The sequence below is a fragment of the Hetaerina americana genome, unplaced genomic scaffold (genome assembly GCF_022747635.1).
Source record: "Hetaerina americana unplaced genomic scaffold, ioHetAmer1.1.p SCAF_6, whole genome shotgun sequence".
Lineage (NCBI taxonomy): Eukaryota > Metazoa > Arthropoda > Insecta > Odonata > Calopterygidae > Hetaerina > Hetaerina americana.
The window spans coordinates 80,492,677-80,513,861 of record NW_027287205.1 but is presented as its reverse complement, the minus strand read 5'-3'; the positions used below and the strand labels follow the sequence as shown (position 1 = coordinate 80,513,861).

At 39.3% G+C, this 21,185-nt stretch overlaps 1 protein-coding gene across 3 annotated transcripts in view; it reads left to right on the top strand.

The window, feature by feature from the left end:
* Window positions 1-21,185, top strand: part of LOC139694977 (ras-specific guanine nucleotide-releasing factor 1-like) — a 612,331-nt gene that overhangs the window by 504,051 nt on the left and 87,095 nt on the right. For all 3 annotated transcript variants that reach the window (XM_071593533.1, XM_071593532.1, XM_071593531.1), the window contains exon 6: window positions 8,825-9,054. In XM_071593533.1, coding sequence (XP_071449634.1) covers window positions 8,825-9,054 — 230 coding nt within the window. The remainder of the gene's footprint in view (window positions 1-8,824; window positions 9,055-21,185) is intronic.

Below are 21,185 nucleotides of genomic sequence, written 5' to 3'. Positions count from 1 at the left end.
ACCCAGAGTACAATCCAGATCAGCTATTATATTGGTTGGGCTGAGGTCTTTCAAATAAAATCATTGTATCACGTAACGCTCCTCCCCGGACTACAACATTGACGTGGTGGAAGGGCTTGTGAGTTGCGATGACCCCTAGAGCTGTGCTGGCGGGAGTAATAATAATTTCTCCTGGTAGGGCCACCCATGCCAGATAGGTCGATGGTTAGGAGCCAGACGAAAGGTAGTCCACGCAGCGTCTATTCCTGAGTGAGGCGGCTGCAATGGCGTCTGACCCCAGTGGGGCGGCCAGTAAGTGATGATGTCACGTTAAAAACACTATGGAGGAAGGCACCAGGAAACCACCTCAATTCTCATTCCCAAGATAAATATGATGGACAAAACAGAGATTTTGAGTCCTGGCAACTACCGGGCTCGGCCCGATCGGCCGTGTGTCGTGCCCGGCAGCAGGGGAGGCAAGGCTTCCGTGGTCGTCATCCCACGAAACCCTTGCGGGGGAAAACCAGCAGCAGCAGGACATAAGACGCAGAAGAAGAAGACCAAATTAGTTATAATAGGAACTTAAAATGTTAGGACAATGATGAGGACAGGGAAATTGGAGAATGTTAAGCGAGAGATGGAAAGGGGAAATATAGATATTTTAGGTCTATGCGAGGTGAGATGGAAGGATAGCGGGGATTACTGGAGTGATCACTATAGAATAATATGCAACGGCGGGGACGAGAGCCAACGAGGGGTTGCTATATTATTAAATGAAGAGGTAGGAAGAAGCGTAGTAAACATAGAGCAAGTAACGGATAGATTATCACTAGTAGAGATAAAAGCAGAAGCGATGAACTTGGTTATTATTCAGGTATACATGCCACCGAGCAACCATAAGGAAGAAGAGGTCGATAGGATATATGATCAGTTAGAGGACATAATCGCGTGTGTTCCGACAGGGAAACATTTGATAGTGATGGGGGATTGGAATGCGACGGTGGGCGAAGGAAGATATGGTGATGAGGTGGGGGACTACGGTTTAGACACGAGAAATGGCCGCGGGGAGAAAGCAGTTGAGTTCTGCAGGAGACAGGGGTTAGTCATTACCAACACTTGGTTTAGACACCACAAAACACGCATTATACATGGAAAATACCAGGTGACTTAGAAAGGTATAAGCTAAATTATATCCTGGTTAGGCACAGGTTTAGGAACAGTGTGATAAATTCACACAGCTTCCCGGGAGCGGATGCGGACTCTGATCACAATTTAGTTGTTATGAAATGTAGCGTCCGTTTCAAAATGATAAGGGAGGGGTGGCGGGTTAGAAAATGGAATGTAAAAGCATTGCATGGTTTGAAAAGGAAGGAGTACAAATAAGCGGTAGAGGAAAAACATGGAGGATGGTAAAGAGCTAAGTACTATCGAAGAAAAATGGGAAAGTTTCAAGAAAGGGTTGGCTAAAGCCGCAAAAGACAATTGGAACCGTTAACGCTAAAAGGACTAGGAAACCATGGATCACGGATGAGATGATTACAAAGATGGATGAGCGGCGAAAATGGAAGAATGTAAATATAGAGTTAGGCAAAATGAAGTACATTGCATTAAATAATAAATTGAGGCGGGCAACAAATAAAGCAAAAGAAGCATGATGGAAGACAAAGTGGGAGGATATGGAGAGTCTGCAGAGGAAGGGTGAAATCGGTGCGCTGTACAGCAAAGTTATATTTTTATCGGGAAGTAAGAAAGGGAGATCAACGATAGCAGTTAGAGATAAGGCGGGTAAGGTAATAGGTGACGCAGGGAAGATCCAAGAGAGAGGGAAGGAATATATAGAAGAACTGTATAGTAAAGAACTCAGAACAACAAAGTTAGACATTGAAAAGGAACAAGACGTAGAGGAAGATCCATGGTCCAAGCCTACTAAATGGTGAGATATAAAGGGTATTAAGGGAGAATAAACTAAATAAGGCCGTCGGGGTGGATAACATTCCCGCTGAACTATTGAAATGTTTAGGAAAATGTGGGAGGAAGAGGCTACCTAGGCTGATTCGTGGTATTTATGAGGAAGGAAACTGGCCGAAAGACTTTATGAGATCAGTTTTAGTTCCTATTCCGAAAAAGGTAAAGGCTACATCATGTGAGGACTACAGGACAATAAGTTTGATATCCCACGCTGCTAAAGTTGTTCTCAGGATAATAAACAAAAGGATAGAGAGTAGGGCAAATGATTACTAAGGGGATGGCCAGTTTGGGTTTAGGAAGGGTAGAGGTACGCGTGATGCCATTGCAGTAAAGAGATCAGTAATCGAGAGGAATATAGAATACAATCAGGGCGTATTTGCCTGTTTCGTAGATTTCGAAAAAGCGTTTGATAGAGTGAATTGGGGAAAACTTACAAAAAATTCTGAGTACATTGAAGAAAATAGGAATAGATGGGAGGGATAGTAGGCTAATCCGCAATCTGTATATGTCTCAGACTGCTCAGGTGTGAGTGGGGAACGGGGAGTCCGGATGGGCAGTGTTAGGAAGAGTTGGTTGGTTAAGAAGAGTTAGTTGGTTGGTTGGTTGGTTAAGAAGAGTTAGGATGGGTAGGGTTGCCCATTTTCACCGTTGCTGTTCAACCTGTATGTAGAGAAATGAGGAGGCATGGAAAGAACAAGAGGTAAGAATGGAATTCGGAGGGGAATTCGTAATATCAATTAGGCTTGCTAATGACCATGTTCTAGTTTATCATTCAGCCAAGGGGTTGCAAGCATTAATGAGTGAACTGGAAATTTAGTGCAATAGATATGGGATGAGAATCTATATTAATAAAACAAAGGATATGCGATTTCCTAGGAAGAAAAAGGCTGAGCTAAACATTGAAATAGGAGGGCAAAAACTAGAGCGGGTAGAACAGTTTACGTATCTCGGAAGTGTCTTGGACCAACATGGTCAAAGTAAGGAGAAGAATTGCGCTAGGCAAAGAGGCTTTCACAAGGAGGAGGGAGTTGATGAGAGGGACGTTGTGTAAGGATATTTAGAAAAGGCTCGTAAAAACTTTGGATATGGAGCGTAGCTATGTACGGTGCGGAAACGTGGTCCATGAAGCAGGAGGATAGACGTAGACTGGAGGCTTTTGAAATCTGGGTGTGGAGAAGAATGGAGAAGGTGAAATGGACAGAGAAGAAAACAAATGAGGAAGTACTTGGTATGGTGGGAGAAGAGAGGGGTTTGTTGGGAAAAATCGTATGGAAGCAGGAAAAATGGATGAAGGGCGTATTGAGTGGTAATGGGATGTTGAAGACTGTATTAGAGGGGAGAATGTTAGGCAAACGAGGAAAGGGAAGGAACAGGATAGGGATGTTGAATGGAATGAAGGGAGGAGGGAAGTACTCAGAGATGAAGAGGGACCTGTAGAGTAGGATGCTGGATTTTGTGTTTGTTGGGAATAATAAAATATTTATTTGGTAGTGTTGTCCATGCATAAACCTACCTTAACCGGTATCGTAACGTAACGTAACCTGAATCATACAACGATGACCAATTTTCTCCAATTTTAAAATTCACTGAAAGCGTTCACTATTGACAGCTACTAAACAAATACTAAAAGACGTAGCGTCTTCATACTTGCAGCACATGTTTTATAGATTGCAAACTTTCTAATACAGTGATAGTTTTCAAGCAACTACGGCCATCTCTAGGTCAGGCTGGGTACTTCTGGGCCTTCAAATGTGCTTGGGAAAAAGCTTTTAACTAATAATGCTACAATTCCATTAAACATAATGTGCGATCTATATTTCTGAAATAGTCCTGAGAAAAATAGCTAAAGGTAAGAGAGGTAAACAGAAAAAAATATGTATGGGAATTCCTTTTAAGGCAGTAAAGGGAACAATTATTTGTTTGTAAAACAAAAATGACTAGTTAAGGCGTGCTGTAAAGATGCTCGAGTGGTATTGCTTTCACGCCATTCGGAGCTATAAAATTCACTGGGAAGAAGGTAATTTCGTTGGATTCGAATACAAAAACGAGTTTTTTAGAAAACCCTTTTTTTCCTCAGCAAATATGTTCTCCATGCGCATAAAAAACAACCATTTCAATTATATCGCCATCATCCATTTCCGGAAATGCCATATTACGATGATGACGGTTTTGTCGAAGCTGATCGCATACTGTGCATGTCATATTCTTCTTTTTACAATAATATTTTTGTAGCTTTTTCTCCGACTTGTTCCCTGCCCCTCCTTTTATTCACTAAAATATCTCTTTTTATTTCACTTTGCTTCCACTTCCCTCCTACTGTGTACTTGTTCTTTCTCTACTCCTGTAACCTTCTTTTTCATCCCAAAACCAATCTTTCTATTTTGGCTGAACCTTTTACGTGATGTTTAATTCCAGCCTAGCTATTTTTTACTGTTAGCCCCATGTTTATCGTAAATTTTCAATTTCATTCATTCCTCCTCGTTCATTTTTTCGCTGACCATATATTAATGCTCGAGATATGCATCTATAGTTTTCTATCGCCACTCAGAACTTGTCCAGTGTTTTTGTCTCCTCTGTTTGCCAGATCCTTCCATAGACTCCACACTTCATCGACTTTTCGGGAAGACCTCTTCCTTTATCCACTTGGTTGGTTTATTTTAATCATACTTTCATTCCACCACATTTTCACTGCTTTTCACATCCTCTTATCTGCTGCTCCTATCATCAATTTCTCATAGTCTTGGAAAATTGAACTCCGTACGCCTGCCCCATGAAACTTTTATGTCCAGTTTAGATCTATTTGGCATTAATTGCTGCGCACGTAAAACCTTCTTCGCTTGGACTACTTGGCCTAACCCAGGGAAAATATTTATCTTTAGGCAATATTTCAAAGCCTAAGTATATATGGATAGATGAACGTATATTAACAATTAATCTTGAAAAAGAAGGTTTAAAAGGGAATCAATGAATTGATTTTTATTCTATTTTTCTAAATGCCACAACAGAAATTATTGAATAATATTATGGCCTTTTAGCGTCGATTTATGAATGATGTCAATAATGGAAATTGACTTCACAGTCGTTTATAACCTCACATATTCCTCAGCATTTTAATCCACCGATGGAGAAGGTTAAAATGAGATCCTTAGCATAATGAATAAATCATAGCGTCGCAGCATACCGTCCTTGCCCGAGATTTCCGTCTGCCGATACATATCGGCGTAGCGTCGACTAATTAGCTCATCTCTGAATCAATCGGTTCAGCAATAAACATCTTTCGATTAATAAAACCTCCAAAAATAGATATACATTTGCAATAGCGTAAAAACTCTTAAAAAAAAGATGCATTCGCGTAACGCTCCCCGGGGACAGCTGAAAAAATCATAGTATTAAATACTGTCATGGCGTGGTAGTTCTCGGAAAAACGTAATTACTAATCTTCCAATTAATAATATGTCATGAGGAAAGTGTTTACTAGATTGTTGTTCAAAATAAATGAATGCGTCTAGTAATGGAATCGAAAATAGCTATTAGATTTCTATGCAACATAAGGACAAAACTCTCTTCTCCGTCGCCTTTGGTAAGGTCCCAACACTTGAAGTCCGTACTGCTTCCATTCATTCTGTTACTAGAAAATATTATTCTCTATTCAAGCCTGCGACTTTGACTAGCCGTTGAGCTAACAATTCAAAAAATGGCACATATGTTTGGACGGCGAAATAAACAATGTTAGGGATAAATACAGGGTATGCCAGTCATTCGCCCTTTTGTCTATTCCCTCGCAGAGTTTCCCCGACATTCCCAATCGGCTTAAAGTTGCTCTGGGAGCAATCGCTTTCACTCACTCCTTATCGCTCGGCTTGGAAACGTAAAGGGTCGTTGAAGGTCCCTCTCACGGGACTGTTAAACTTCCCTACGAGTACCACAGAGGGTAATAATGGTTATTACGTCGTCAATGAAACCAAATTTTAACTTGCATGGTTTGGCGTTCGACGTTAGAAAAAAACTAATGAGACAAGGTGAAAGAATGAAGGTTAATTGAACTAACTTTAATTGGAATTTGGTCAAAAACATTTTTGTCAGCTGTAATTTATTAAAGCGTAACTTTCCAAGTCAGCTAGTGAGTAATTCGAGCTTCTTCATTACTCAAGCCTCAATATAATTCACCGGAAGAGTAAAGTGGTTCTTTTTCCTCCAAGTTAAATTCATTTTATAATCGGGTACCTTAAAGGAATCACCACTTGGAATTGATAATTTGGGCATCGGGTGAAAGGTTGATAGAATTTGGTCAAAGGTCCGGCATTTGTTTTGGTAATTCGTGGTGATTCTTTTCCAGTTATATTACAAATTTCGCACTGAGCGTAATTTTCTTGTGGTGTATGTTTCGACATTTCTTTAACCTAATTTATTTGGAATTCTTCCAAAATCCAGAATAAGAATCGTATTTGTACTCGTGAACCATGGCCACCAAACTCATTATCAATAAATACCTACTTTAAACCTATTATAAAACCATAGTTGGCTCGTTATCCTTGAAAAGAGGGACCGCAAAGTGATAACGAGATATCTTTGGCCGAAGAAATGGGTTGTTCAACATTCTGGACTCTTCGTCCGTGTCTGTCTGGTTTATTTCGTATTTTATCATTATTTGACGAATGAAACCAGTTTTTCCGCAATGGGAATTTTACAGAAAAGCCATCGACCAACGCAATGATAAAAAAAATAAATAGTGAATAAATAAAGCTAATAATCCTTTCGTTTGTAAGCCGTATATTTTCCTATTTTCCACCTATCTCCCTCGTTCACGTTGTTGAATTTTATCTCGTGTTAGCGGAGGCCAGCTTTTAAAGCCCGAGGATGGATGTTGAGTAAAACAAAAGCGAAGTATTTCGTACAGTTTCACCGTTCCCTTCGCTCTATTTCTAATTCCGGTATCAGAAATGAAGTCAAGTGCTTGGAGGACTAAATGCACATAAATGAGTATACGTTCTGTTGTAGTCTTTGTTGATGAATTCATTTATCTCCTCTTAAGAGGGTAGTAATGAAATAGCTTATTTCCCTGAAAACATCTCCTGAAAGCCCTATCGTTTACCTTCATGAGAGGCTTAAATTGTATAAAGTATAACCTACTCCATTCACTTCTTGTATTTTGTTTCAGATAGCGTGAAAACTAAATACATACATCCATATTTAACCAAAATTACTTTTCATTTGCATGTTTTGATTTTTTTTGTTTAATTAGGTCTTTCATCAGTGATTTTATGTTTCTATTGCCCAAAAAAGTGATGAATGGCAATTGTTTTTTAAGGTTAATATAATGCAATGTTGAGTTATAAAATGAAAGTTAAATTTTATCGAAGATCTACAGAAATTTGCTTCCGCTCCTCTATGATGTGAATAACAGCAAAAAAAGGTGGTGTTCTCTTCCACCTGCACGAAAGGCAGTCTAACTAATTTATGAAATTTCGCAAAGCAAACATCACCAGAGAGCTGCAAATTGCTTGCAGCAAAGATTAAATGGCAGCCCATTAGTTGATGAAATTCACAGGGGTAAGGACAAAACAGAGAGAACCAGATAATTAAATTTTTGCGAACTGTCCGGTAATCTCAATCCTTTTCATGAACCTAGTTAGTAGGTAGTTTTACCTCACTAGTCCATACCTTCGTAGCAATCTGATAAAATCAATTTTCACCAAAATACTTTTAAATACCAGTAACTTTTGAAATTACTGTCTTCCATGTTGTCAGAGAGTATTTAAGTAATTAATTAACATTTTATAAAATTTAGGTTATAATTTAATTGTAGCCATTGCATTATTCATACGAGTTGAATTAATTGAAAATAAGAAGAAGAATTGAAAGCCATAAATTTCAAAAGTGGTCAAGGACTGTATTTAAGCAGCAATTATTCACTCTGAAATTTATTATGCCTTACTTTGTAAGATTACTCCAAGCTTCATGTGACTTATGGAAAATAATAAATGTTTAATATCATAAATGGTAATCCATTATTAAGATATGCGTTTAGTTTCGTAAAAATCGTGATTTATAATGACCATTTATTAATTAATAGTATCCACTTTGACTATGTAAGGATGCATTTCGATAAAACTCGATTTTCTCCACATGATTTGAGCCGTAGTTGTGTTCTAAGGGCAGAAATATATTTATACGGGGGTATTTGCAAATTTTGCAAACATCTCTTGTCTCTCTTTGGACGGCATTCTACATCTATGCATCTACATAATACCCCGCAAGCTGTGGCTGGAGGAAGGGGGTGTAGGGGGGGGGGTTCAGTTCGTCGCTCCGTGAGAGGGTACAGATGGGGATCAAACAAACACACCCTTTTCTTGTTTAACGATCGTCAGCGTTTGGGTTACTCCAAGATAATATCTTCCCGCCTCGGCTTTGCCCAATCCCTCCTCCCCGCCGATTCCCCCTTTCTAAGTCTCTTTTAGCTTGCCTAAGTAAACCTTCCCCGCACAGCGATTTTCAACCGTCAAAGAGATGCATTAATATGTAACGAACTCTGTCTTGAACTGTTTATTTATTCATCTTAGCCTAAGACCTCGACAATTATCCGCTTCATAAGGTCACGAACGTTTGCTCGAGTAATCCTCGCTCCCGTTGGAGTCGGAAGTTCAGCAGTCACAATCAGCGATCCCTTTGCCGTCGGACTCGCGGAAACACGACTGTCTCTTCCTCTCGCCTTCGTCTCTTTCGCTCAATTTCCCTCCGCGAGCACCCATGCATGTAAATGGCCGTTATCCAAATATTCAATTGCCATGTTTAGCGCTGCAATTTCGTGGTAGGATGAGGTTCACGAAATATTGAGTGCATAAAAAAACTCTCTCTCCTCTTTTTCTTTGCCCTTCAGTTTGGTCTTCAGGATGGTGGAGGCGGAAGAGGAGTACATGGAGCAAATGGAAGTCCTCGTGTCATGCTTCCTGCGTCCCTTCAAGATGGCTGCCAGCTCAAAGAAACCGCCATGTTCTCACGAGGACGTTAATTCAATATTCCTCAATAGCGAGACTGTATTGTTCCTTCACCAAATCTTCCTAAAAGGCCTAACTTCAAGAATGGAGAGCTGGCCGACGCTTGTCTTAGGTAAGTTATAAATAACAATAAACATTGAAACGTTCGCTGGATCCTAAAACCTCGGCTGAGAGAATGGACTTGCCCTAACTAACAGTTATAATTAAGAAAAGCAAGTTCTTTTGCTGAATGTACATCGTATAAAATTTAACTTATCATTGAGTACTTACGGTAAAATAATGAAATGGACGATTCTTCTTGGAACCCTTTGTCCTTAAGTTACAGAATTATAGTTTGTACGTAATATGAATGATGGACGCCCATTGAACTTCCATAGAGTAACAAATACCTCACTACTCATATTCATGCACTAATTACATTTATGTATTTATCAAAATGAGATCGTACTCTTATTCTTTGTTCTAATGTAAAAGATTGTTTTTACCTCTTGGGCTTATTTAATAATGCCATTTTAAATTTTTAAGCTATTTTCACTCTAGTGAAAAAAATTACAGTAAAATATTTTAAAATATAAGTTCTTCCGGGTATTTTAATTTTTTAAGTAAAGTTTTCTTTGCTAAATTTTCGTTTGTAAAATAATTGTACGCTGTGTCATTGTGGCTCTATTTTTATATATCTTTTAATTCAACTAAAAGCAGCATTTGCTCTGATAAGCGTTACACCGAAATCGCTGATGGTTATCGCGCATGTAACGATGCGAATGAATTGTGGTCCTTAATTTACGATTGCTTATTGTTAAACCATCTCAAAATAAAACCTTTGCCTTTCGTCCTATAAAGTTCTTTAAAAAATGCATCTTAGAATGTGTTTTGTCCATCTTCTCTCCCAGCTTGTCTCTTAATTCCATTATTTCACTTTCTATCGGCAATTGGAGGTTAAATTACACTATGTTTGTATCCCAACCTGAGCTCATATTTTTTTTCTTCTAAATATTTGATGCCCGACACAAAATATTAGTAGAGCTCTCTGATACGCCCTATTGGAGGGTCATTCTGGCACCCCAGAATAGTTTCCATTTATATAAAATAATTAGTTTTCGAATTGAGCTCTTTCCTCGATGTGTATTTATACCTATCTTTTCAGGACATGCCTTTTATAAAGTCAATGATTTTTTCAGTGCTCGCAAATAATCAAAGCCCATTGTACACGTAGATTCTGTTCTCTATAATTTGGTCATGAATAGATGACATCAAGGAAATTTCTGTCATTCCAGTCGATGGCGCACAATTTCCTGTCTTTATTTGGTTCTTGAATCATTAATCTGCCCTCTGCCGTGGCTATACAACCTGGCGGAAGTCTCAATCTGGCAATGTTTCCGTTTCTTTCCTTATCGCCTCCTATCATTTTCGCTGTCAATTCTCCTACAAAGGCCATGGCCCACAAGCCCTTCCCCTGTTGTGCCCATCGTTTCAGCTGTAATTTCGGTATCTAAAAAACACGACATTGGTAGCTGTCCTTTTTTTTTCTTGCATTAACCTGATGACTTTCGCCTTTACGATCAATACTGAAATATCGTTTCCGCGATGGTCGGAAAATTAAATTGGTTCTGATCGTCTTCGTCGAAGCTTCTATACTTAAAAAATTAAATATTACAGTTTGATGGATACCTTAAAATCACAATTTGGATGTCAAAAACTATTTTATTCACAAATGAGGAAAAACATTTAATGAATAATAATGGATGTTGAGATGTTTTGCATGAAAATTAGCCTGCTTTGCAGTATTCTATTCTAACTTTGGTTCAAATTTAATTAAAAGACTTGGATGGGCCATTTTAAGTAATTTAATTAAATTGCGTGCTTGCGTGGTGATATTTTATGGTGATATAAGTTGTATTTACATCATCTTGGGTTAAATTTATGATAATAGTAAGCCGCACACAAAGTTCTTCGGTCCAATGAATTGTTGGACCTGAAATGACTCATTGTGACTACTGCGAGGGTTATCTGAAAAGTTTCAGACTTCATTATGAAGATGGCAGCACTCTTAAGCAAATATTAGGGAATGTTTTGCGCGCAAGCGTTGAAAGGAATGGAAAAAATTGAGTATGGAGTTCTCATTAAATATTTGTTTTTGAAAGGCAACACACCTATGCTAATTAAAGAAGAATCAATGAAAATCCTTTTGAAGATGATAATGTCCCGTTTATTATGTTAGGTCGGACCACTCTCCTACAAAGTTGTGGAAAGTAAAATAAGTTATTTCCTCCGTACAAATTTCATTTATAATTATTACTTCATTGATCTTTGTCGATAAAATCGTTTATTTACTAATTTTATATTTTAAACGTCTCGTTGAACAAGTAATGGTAGCTTTTTTCCGCTTGATAAAATTTATTTTACGACCGGATTCCGATGCATAGTATCATCATCAGGTAACAAACATGTAATACATCGAAACCCGGTCGAAAAATAAATTTTATCAAGTGGAAAAGTGCTACGATAGTTTTATTTATTATGTTCGACTTACACCACATCACGCCTGAAGCTACTCAATTTTTTAAACGCCTCCTTTTTCTTCGAAGTACAGTTAGTTTTTCGGATTGTTTTGGTGTGTCGAGGTAAAAGTATTGCAGTCACTCTCAAGATTGGTATCCAAAAGAGTGAGGTTGCGTATAAAAACCTTCATTTGCTAACAACCTTCGCCTGAATCGACATCCATCAACGTCGAATGAAAAGCGTTGACAACTGAACGAAAAGGAAAAATACGCACGATGACTCTCACCTCACAAACGCCGCATCGCCCCTTTTATTGTGAGTTATTAATTCCTTGATTATGACTCCCACCGAGTTGGCCGACTCTTGGGATGTATTAGTCGGGGATGAGGGCGTGGGAGGGCGAATGGGCAATTCAGGGAATCCGCAGTGACCCCCAAAATTGCTGCGGGACTGGGTTGACGTCCTTGTCAAGCCGGTCAGTCACTTCTGCAGCCAGCCGGTCGCTCGCATCCCACCCCACACACTCTCTCCGTTGACGCACCTCCCTCCCTCCCCTACCCTCCCCCCCACCCGCCCCTCCACCTGTTGTCGCTAGGCGCCTATTGCACATCAGGTGACGATTACGAGTAGAATCACTCTCATCGTTGAGATCGATATCCCAAGATCAAGTATCATGTTTCAGGATATTTTTGCGTCTAGTTAAACCGAATATTGAAATCCGGGGACTGAAATTCAAGATACTAAGAGCAATTCCCTCCCGAACTCCTACTGCATCGGGAACACCGAAATGGAATTTGTTGACTCGATTAAATACTTAGACGCTGCCCTCACTCACGACCTTCCTTGGGTGTAATGCATACATTAAATATGTAGGCAAGCTAATAAAAAAATGGATTTATTAGAAGAGTACTGGGTTAATTTGATGAAGAGTTCTAAGAAAAATGTTATCTTTCACTGGTTAGGCCTCATTTACAATATGCTACAATTATATGGGATTTTTTAGAAGTAATATTATTTGCCGAATTGGATCGCGTGTAATGTAGAGAGAAAAGATTTGTATAACGTTGTTATGATAAACTTAGTAGCGTATCATAAATATTGGAGGAGCTAGGCTGGAAATCACTCACGGTGCGAAGGTTAAATATTACAGATTCAATCTCTTGAATAAATTGATAAGGTCATGTCCATAAAATTAGAGAGATTAAGTATAGAATAGAAATATTTGAGATGCCATTTTTTCCAACGAACGATAAGAGATCAGAAAAATGTTATCCTAACGCGTTAGGGGTAAAAATATTCGGATCAAAATTAGTCTGGTCGGTATTCATCTCCTGGCGTACACCCTAGCGGTGGCTTGAGGGTAGTAAAAAATACAAAAAACATTGCAAAATTTGGATTAATGGAGCGTGAATGGTGGTAAGATATAACTGATTACCTTGAAGAATTGTGTGCTTCTGGAAATATATTTTTTTAAAGATTTTACAATTTGGTTACATATTTTATTATTATTATTCTATGTCCCTATAAATTAGATAAATTTTTAAGCCAATCTAAAGTGGCTGCTCCAATTTAGAGGACACATAATATCTATAAAATAAATGGAATGCAGTTTAAGTAATCAAATAACTATATAACTATCGTCATGTATTATGCCCCCTGAGATTTCCAAATATGTTTTAGCAATACTTAAATTAATTAGTCTATATTCAAGAAGAGCTTATTGAACAAACGTTTTGCATTTTGTTTGCAACGTGAAGAGACAGGCCAAAGCATCAGACCCTATTGTTAATTTCGGGGGTATAGTTATTCATACATAAAGAGATATAGAAATTAAACTGTGGCATCTGATTGGAAGAAAGTTGTAAATAATTTTTGAATTTGAAAATATATGTTCAGCCATTTCTCATTCAAATATTTAGTTGCTATTCCGTTGATAAACAGGGTGCGGTGCTTAAATCCGGACAAGCACGCGTTTTCTCGAATGAGATTTCCTCACCGGGTTAGCAAAACCTTCCACAGACTTCTCCGAATCATTATACTTGGCCACAATATCGTAAATAGTTGATCTGGGGTACCAGAAGAATCGAACTATTTCGAAATATAACGGCCGGTGCGAACACTTTCGATAATAGCGGCTCTTCGATTGTACTCCGCACTTGTACGTAACATCTCGGCCATTTTGAGGTTATGACTGTTTACTAGATGCCTATTGCTTTCGAGAACGCCAATGGCGACCTCCAGTGGAACTACGATATGGTGGGAAATTCAAATTGAAATGTGTCCTTATTAAAGCGCTGCACCCTGTATACTATTTTGATGGAAACGTTTGGAATTAGCTCCTCTTCAGCTCTTCAGAAAAAGTCATAATATTAAACTTGTCCGAGGACGGGACATTATCTTAGTGACGTGCACCATCTAATCAGTAGGAGAGCATTAATTTGTAGGCATATAGTATGTTTAAAATAAGGTACAATATAGGACTCTTTTGCTAGGAATAGACTTTGTTTGTCTCTAGGTTTAGAGAATTTTTTTTGCAGAATAGTGCATAAAAGGTTTATAAAATTATTCAAAAATACATTAGACTGGTTGTGTATCAAAACCTGCTTACCTCCTTAAGATAAATAATTAGTAGTGTTAGTGGATGAAGACTCGGAGTGAATTAAATGAATCACAAAAAGCAGTGAGGTTGTCAAAACGTTGGATGGTCGATGTAAGCATTTAAGTATGAAGGCGCATTGCATTAAAGCGTTTAAACCTGTCATTTCAGTACCCGTGATCGAAATGAATTTAGCTAAATATCAACTTGAGTGCTCAAGTGATCTTTATCAGTTTATATTTATTGAAAAATTATTGTGTACAAAATAATTGGCACAGCCTTAATTCTCATACATTTTCATTGACTCGTTCAAAAGGAATCTGAATCTAAAACATCATTATCTCTGTATAATAAACATGTCATTAAATTGCCTACACATGAATCATGTATCATGATTTTCTAAAAAGTGAATTACCTTTCAGAAATGAACTCTAATGTGGTAAATTCAGTCTTTTTCTTACGTTTGTGTTTTGACCCTTCTTTCCTATATGAAGCGCCCACTTTTACGTATCAAGCATGTACAATTTATCACTATGACCCATCACGTGTCTATGACCTATCACCACTCTGGCGTAAATTTCCAACTGTAGCGGATCTGGATAAGTTCTGAAGAGGGGATAATTTTTTAAATAATTAAAATCATATAACCTTTTTTTCCTACAAGTGAAGTTCAACAACATGTTCAGTTTGAATTTGATCGCCAATCCAGAGGCGGTAAACTTCAGATGGTTTTATGCTAGAGGAACAGCAGGTGCTCTAAATTATTTTCAAGAAAATAAATAATATATTTGTTTTGAGTTTCTTTAAAACCAAAAGTGTTTCCTAAAACTGGAAGCCAGGCCCATCTTGAAACCTCCATAGTACCTTATGTGATGTTGCCTCCTTGAATCAGTTCCCTGATTGATTGTTTTTCTTATTTGTGTACTTAATAAAGTAATATTCTGAAGCATTGACGTGGCCCAAGGGAAACGCAAGTCTCCCGATTCCCAAGTTTCTCCCCAGAGAGAGATATCCCACGGTTGGTCAACCAGAACACGGTCCCGCTTCCACCCCACTCATTTTTGTCTAATTATCGCCTTTTCTTGCGCAACCCAGCATTAGCATATTTCTCCTCCAAACTCTCCCAATTTCAAACTTCTTACTTTCCCGCAGAATGAAATCAAATTCACGGAATGAGTCATCCAGGCAATCAATTGGACGGCATCGCATTCATGGCCTTTCCTTCCCTCCCCCTCATTTAAATTCCGTGAGCCGCTTTCTCCTATTTTTAAGCTCAAGCCCTTATTGTTTCCCTACGAACCATCTGGTTCCTGGTGACTTAATCTTAGTATTCCCACAGATACCCAACCAAGCACCTTCATCAAATGCGTAATGGGGGAATTTTCGAGTGAAAGGTTATGGAGAATTTTACCTTAGTTACACCTCATCTTGGATACGCCTTCAGGGTATTTGGGATATAGCGCAGATAGGTTTAATATATGAATAAAACTATTTGATTCCAAAAAAATTAAAAACAATGAATGAAACGTAACATGAATCATTATGGCATGTTGATGATGCAATTTTTTTATTGGAAATTGCAGTTTAGACTCCTCGTCACGTGTTCAAGTAAAATATTTCCAATAATGGCTTGTGTTCTGAGGTGCATATACCTGTTTGTTCACTTGAAAGTTGCGGTAGGCGGGTAAATATATATATATATATTTTGGACCGTTAATATAATTGATTATGAAACTTCTTGTTTGCTTTAGTAAGGTCTGGTTTTGAGGGCTCGTCCAGTGTATGAGATCCGACTGAGAAAATTTCGTCCTTGGCATCATAAATGTTCTGCATGGAAGATTCCAATCCAATATTGCCATGTATGATGGCAAATTGAAGCATACCACTCAAATATTTTCAGCCTTTGCCTTAAGGGGAGCGGTGAACAAAATATTGAAATTTCATGCTGAATTGAAATCATTGGAACAATTAAATGCAGGTGAGTTCAGAGCTTAAGTTCATTCAGTTCACCTTCTACTCGCCGATCGGAACACGCACATAAAATTAGATACATATCTGAATGATTACAGTCAAGTTTTTCTTTTTTCTTGGCTCACGATACGTGAGAGCCTGAAGTCCGCGCCTGCCACTCTATTCAAACTCCATTCATCTCCACCTTCCTTTCATGGTGATTCTTGCACACCTAGTTAATCACCTTGTCGCATGTCAGTTGTGCATGTAGCTTATGTACAAGGGAGAAACCAAGGCTCCGGTGGACCATATGAACCCACACCCTGTGTTCCTTGTATGCTACTGATGGCTGACACATAACTTTGGCCCCAGATTAGGTGTGCCGTGTAAGGTATTCTGACAACACGGAGCTCCGGAGTCACCCAGACCATGTGACACTATTAGCAACAGACAACCTTTTCGCCTGTCAAACCCCACCCCTGCTTTTAGCAGCATTCACCACTAATATTCAGGAGTTCTTAAGCCAGCTTTTATTTTCCACTCGGATTATGAGTATTAAGTCACAGAAACAGAGAGACAAGAACTATTATATTTAGGATATATTTTGGATTCTGAACCAAATACGATAGTCGCAGCCAGTGCATCCCACCGAATTTAATCGCTGAAAAGCCCTGTCCAAATCTATGTCCACACCTTTCAATTAACGCTCACCCATCCAGGGATGCTTGGAGACATTGAGGTAATTCATGCTTTGCTCCCGGTGGTGCCCAGGATTTTATTTTACGTCCTTCATATAGGTTTCGCTCCATACTACGAGGGTCATCCGGAAAGTAGTACCCGTTCGTGAAATAAAGACACAAAAGTAAATATTAACAAACATAAAAAATTTTATTTGAAAGAGGATACTTTAAACTACTTCTCAACATAATCTCTAAGCAAATTAAGGCATTTGTCATAACGTGTGACAAGTTTCTGTATTCCTGCTGCATAGTCCTTCGCCGCCAGCTCATTGAGATACGCGAGGGACCCATCTTGCACAAATTTTTGCATAATGCAGATGGTGTTTAACAATTTCATGAACAATTGTTCGAGAAACATTGGGAAAATGCTCACAGATGTCATCAATTGTGACGCGCCGATCGTTCCTCACGAATTCGTCAACTGAGCTCACCAGTTGGTCTGTAATGACAGACGGTCTCCCCGAACGCTCATCGTCGTGTGTGTTCCCCCTCCCCATGTTGAAGTTGCGGCACCACCGCCGAACAGACGACTCGTCCATTACATTGTCTCCATACACCTCCTTTAATTGGCGATGAATATCACATGGGCGAACGTTTCTTGCATTGAGGAATTTAATCACTGCCCTCACTTCACAACTGGCGGCGTTCTCAATTTTTTTAAACATTGTAAACAATCACAGAAACAACACAGGCAATGCTAGCGTCACGCAACTTGGCTCAGAGAAGGCAGACAAGCCACTGAAGCTATCTGACCTCGTCCAGCGGCTACTCGCGTCGTCAGCACTTCATGCGGCACGAACGGGTACTACTTTCCGGATGACCCTTGTACATCACGTTGATGCGTGCGTGTATTTAAGTGTGTGGTCCTCCCATAGGATCAGCTTTTCTGTCTCCTTTTGAATTTCCATTGCCGAGTGGCTGACGTCTGCCACCCCCCCCCTCCCCCCACTGCGCTTGGAATGTGTCGTGTACTACTGTTTGGCCCCTTCGGCGCCCGCCGCTGATTGTGGGATTATGTCAACGCTTGAATTCATCTCCTCCCAATACCCTATCCCCCCTTCCCCCTCCCTACCCAACGTTAATCACCTACCTGCGCGATCTAATGCAAATGAGACGGGCCTCGCTACGCGTCTCGCATTCATCGATTTAAGCTACTTTGCCTGATTACGGCGAGGCATACCTCCTCTGTACTTGGTCACGTCTTCCATTATCCATTTGTCCCTCTCCTTAACGCGAATCAATACTAATTTTAAATCAATCTTTCGGCACTTTTCCCAGCCGGCTTTACTTTTCCATTGTCATAAAATGAGAGTAAATTTCAATAAAACGTTTAATTCAATGAATACACCGGCCATGGTTTCAACACAGTGTGCCATTATCTTGGTACTTGATACCCAAACTTGGTATTAGCACACTACGATAAATCGCTGGTTGGTCTAATAAATAATATATGAACATTGAATTTTGTTATTCTTTCATTAGTATTATTATTACGATTAAAGGTGTTCTACCGTTTAAGAAATGTTTTTGATAGGCTAAAAAAATGATAGGCCTAGAAAACGATACAATGATACATTTGCTTGCAACAACCGACTCTATCTTCCCTCTTTAATTCCGCACATTTTCTTCCTTTCTTTATTCCGTCCAACATCCCTATTCTTTTCTTTCCCCTTCCTCGTTTGCATAGTATTAAATTAGAGATTAAATCTATTGCATAAATTGGAACGTAGTCTCCGGCAGCAATTTTTAAAATTTATTATTACGACCTCAAACCTGCGCACGCATTTTGATGGGGAATGTTACTTCCACATGCCACCAGGATTGCTTCTGAAGGTCATTTTGTCTGCGGTCTACAAGCATGTGTGCATTAGTTTTCAGCCTACCCTCGTACATCGTATTTTAAATATATTATTATATCGTATTAATGCAGTATTATTACATCGTACTACGGAAGGAGGGATTACATCAATAAAATCTGATATCCATTGTTTAAAAGATAAATTTAAGATGTCATTTTTTCCTCGAACAATAAGGGATCATGATTGGAATCAGGGCTACTGATTGCGGTAGGGTCATTTTTGGGTCAAAGTGAGTGTGGTGTGTATTCACCCCCTACCACACATCCTAGTGGTGGCTTGCAGGGTACGAAATCACCAAATATCAAACATTCTCTCCTCTATCAAACTCTTCAGCATCCTATGGTCAATCAGAATGCTTTGCATCCATTTATCCTGCCTCCTCATGATTTCTCCCGACAATCCCCTCTCCTCGCCCACCATACCTAGCACTTCCTCATTTGTTTTCCTCTCTGCCCGCTTAACCTTCTCCATCCTTCTCCACACCTACATATCAAAAGCCTCACCTATCCCTTCGTCTCAATGACCATGTTTCGACGCTGTACTTTAGCCTTTCCTCTTTTCGTGCCTTTTAATGCAATGGAGGTAAAATATTTTCACCAAGCGACGACCGAAACACTCTCTTTCCTTACCTAATATCATAATTTTTCTTAATTTAACTGAAAAAAGTGCATGGTTGTGAATTTTTGGAAAAAGAGCAATTCCCTCTCGAACGCCTAATGTATCAGGAAGACATATATGGATCGTGTAGGCTGGATTAAAAAACTTAGGCATTTTAAAGACAAATTACCCTCACTCACGACCTCTCTTGGATGAACCATATACGGGGGACAAGTTAAGAAAAAATTAGTATTTATTAGAAGAGCACTGGATAAATGTGAAGAATGTTGAAGGAAAATGTTGTCTTTGGCTGGTTAGGCCTCATTTACAATATGATGCTAGAGTTTGGGATCCTCACGAAGTTGAATCGATTGCCAAATTGGATTGCGTGCAGCGTAGAGGAGCTAGATTTTTAAAACGTTGTTATGACAAACATAGCAGCGTATAAACAATATAAGAATAGCTAGGCTGGGAATTACTCATTGAGCGAAGGTTAAATTACAGATTAAAATTCTTACATAAATTACAAGGATGTCTCTTTAGCAGTGATGTTGAAAATGTTGTCATTGAAGATATAATATTGCCCCTATCGTACCACGGTAGGCGAGATCATGCCCATTAAATTTGAGAGATAGATTTAAGATGTCATTTTTTCCACAGATAATAAGGGATGAGAAAGCATCATAGCGAGCGCGGTAGGGGTAAAAATGGTCTGGTGTGAATTCACCCCCTGCCACACACCTTAGGGGCTTGCAGGGCACAAAAATACAAATAATAATGGACTAAATCATTTAATTTATACAAATATTTAACAGTGCATTTATAACTCCAATGTTTACATAAATTAATTATTTTGCTCCTAAATAAACATTATCCTTCCCCGATACTCGTTTATTTCTAGATGTCAGCATCTAATCTTTGAGAGGTGGATAATTTTCCAACAGGGACCCGTTTCATTGGATATAATTGAGGAGCCTTATAGCTTTTAACCATGAACTCCTCTCAGCGTTCCTCGACGTGGAAGAATAGACTTTTTAGTGAGAAACTTGTACCATTTCCCTCACATTATAAATCCCTTATCCCTCTCTAGTCCTCTCCCTCAACCAACTTGAATCTTCTCTCTCTCACATCCCCTCTTCCTCACGCATTCCTTTCGCTGTGCCTTGCATCGATCCAATCCTCGAGCGTTTCTGGGTCCTTCCTTCCCAACTCTCCTTCCTCTCACTCCCTCCGTGCCCCCCCCTCCGTCAGAACCCTTTTCAATACCCTTTTCCTCCCATACCCACTTCATGCCGCGCGCTAATTAACCTCGTTTATTCATAAACGCATTACCCCTCCCTAAACCTCCGTGGAAACCTCGTTACTCCCCTTCCTAACCTACACCTTCACCCTGAGCCTTCCATTTACCATCAAGGGAGCCCCTGCCCCACTCCTGTGTTACTTCACCTCACCGCTCCGCGTCCTTAACCTGCCCTAGCCCGGATTGCTTCGACTCGCCGGCAGTCGCTTGCCACGCGTGGAGGGGTATGGGAGGAGTGGAACGGGATCTTTTCAGATTTTTCCAGCTTAAATATACTCCAAACTCGGCGAATGTATTCGCGATTCTCGGAGGGATTTTTTACTGCATTCTCTCGAGACAACGTTATCATTTATAGTAAGGGCCCCCACGACCACGTAAAAGCTTTCAGCGTCCCAGAACGCAGGCACGCATGTCTACTGCACGGTGCAAAATGGCGCAGAATATTTATTTTTTTTAGAACGCCTGAATATGTTTTTTCGGCTTCATTCAAATGAATCGCGAAATCTTAATATTTATTTATTTTCCAAATGTGTATTCGTAAAGCACTTTAATTTCAAAGTTTCATGCTAAAGATAACGAATTTACGTAATTGTAGTTTCTGGAGAGGAGGTTTTCACCACAAGTCATCAGTTTATTCTCTTGATTGCTTTTTTTCCGATGTAATTATGTTTTTGAAAATATGAGTCCTTTTTCAGCAGTGTT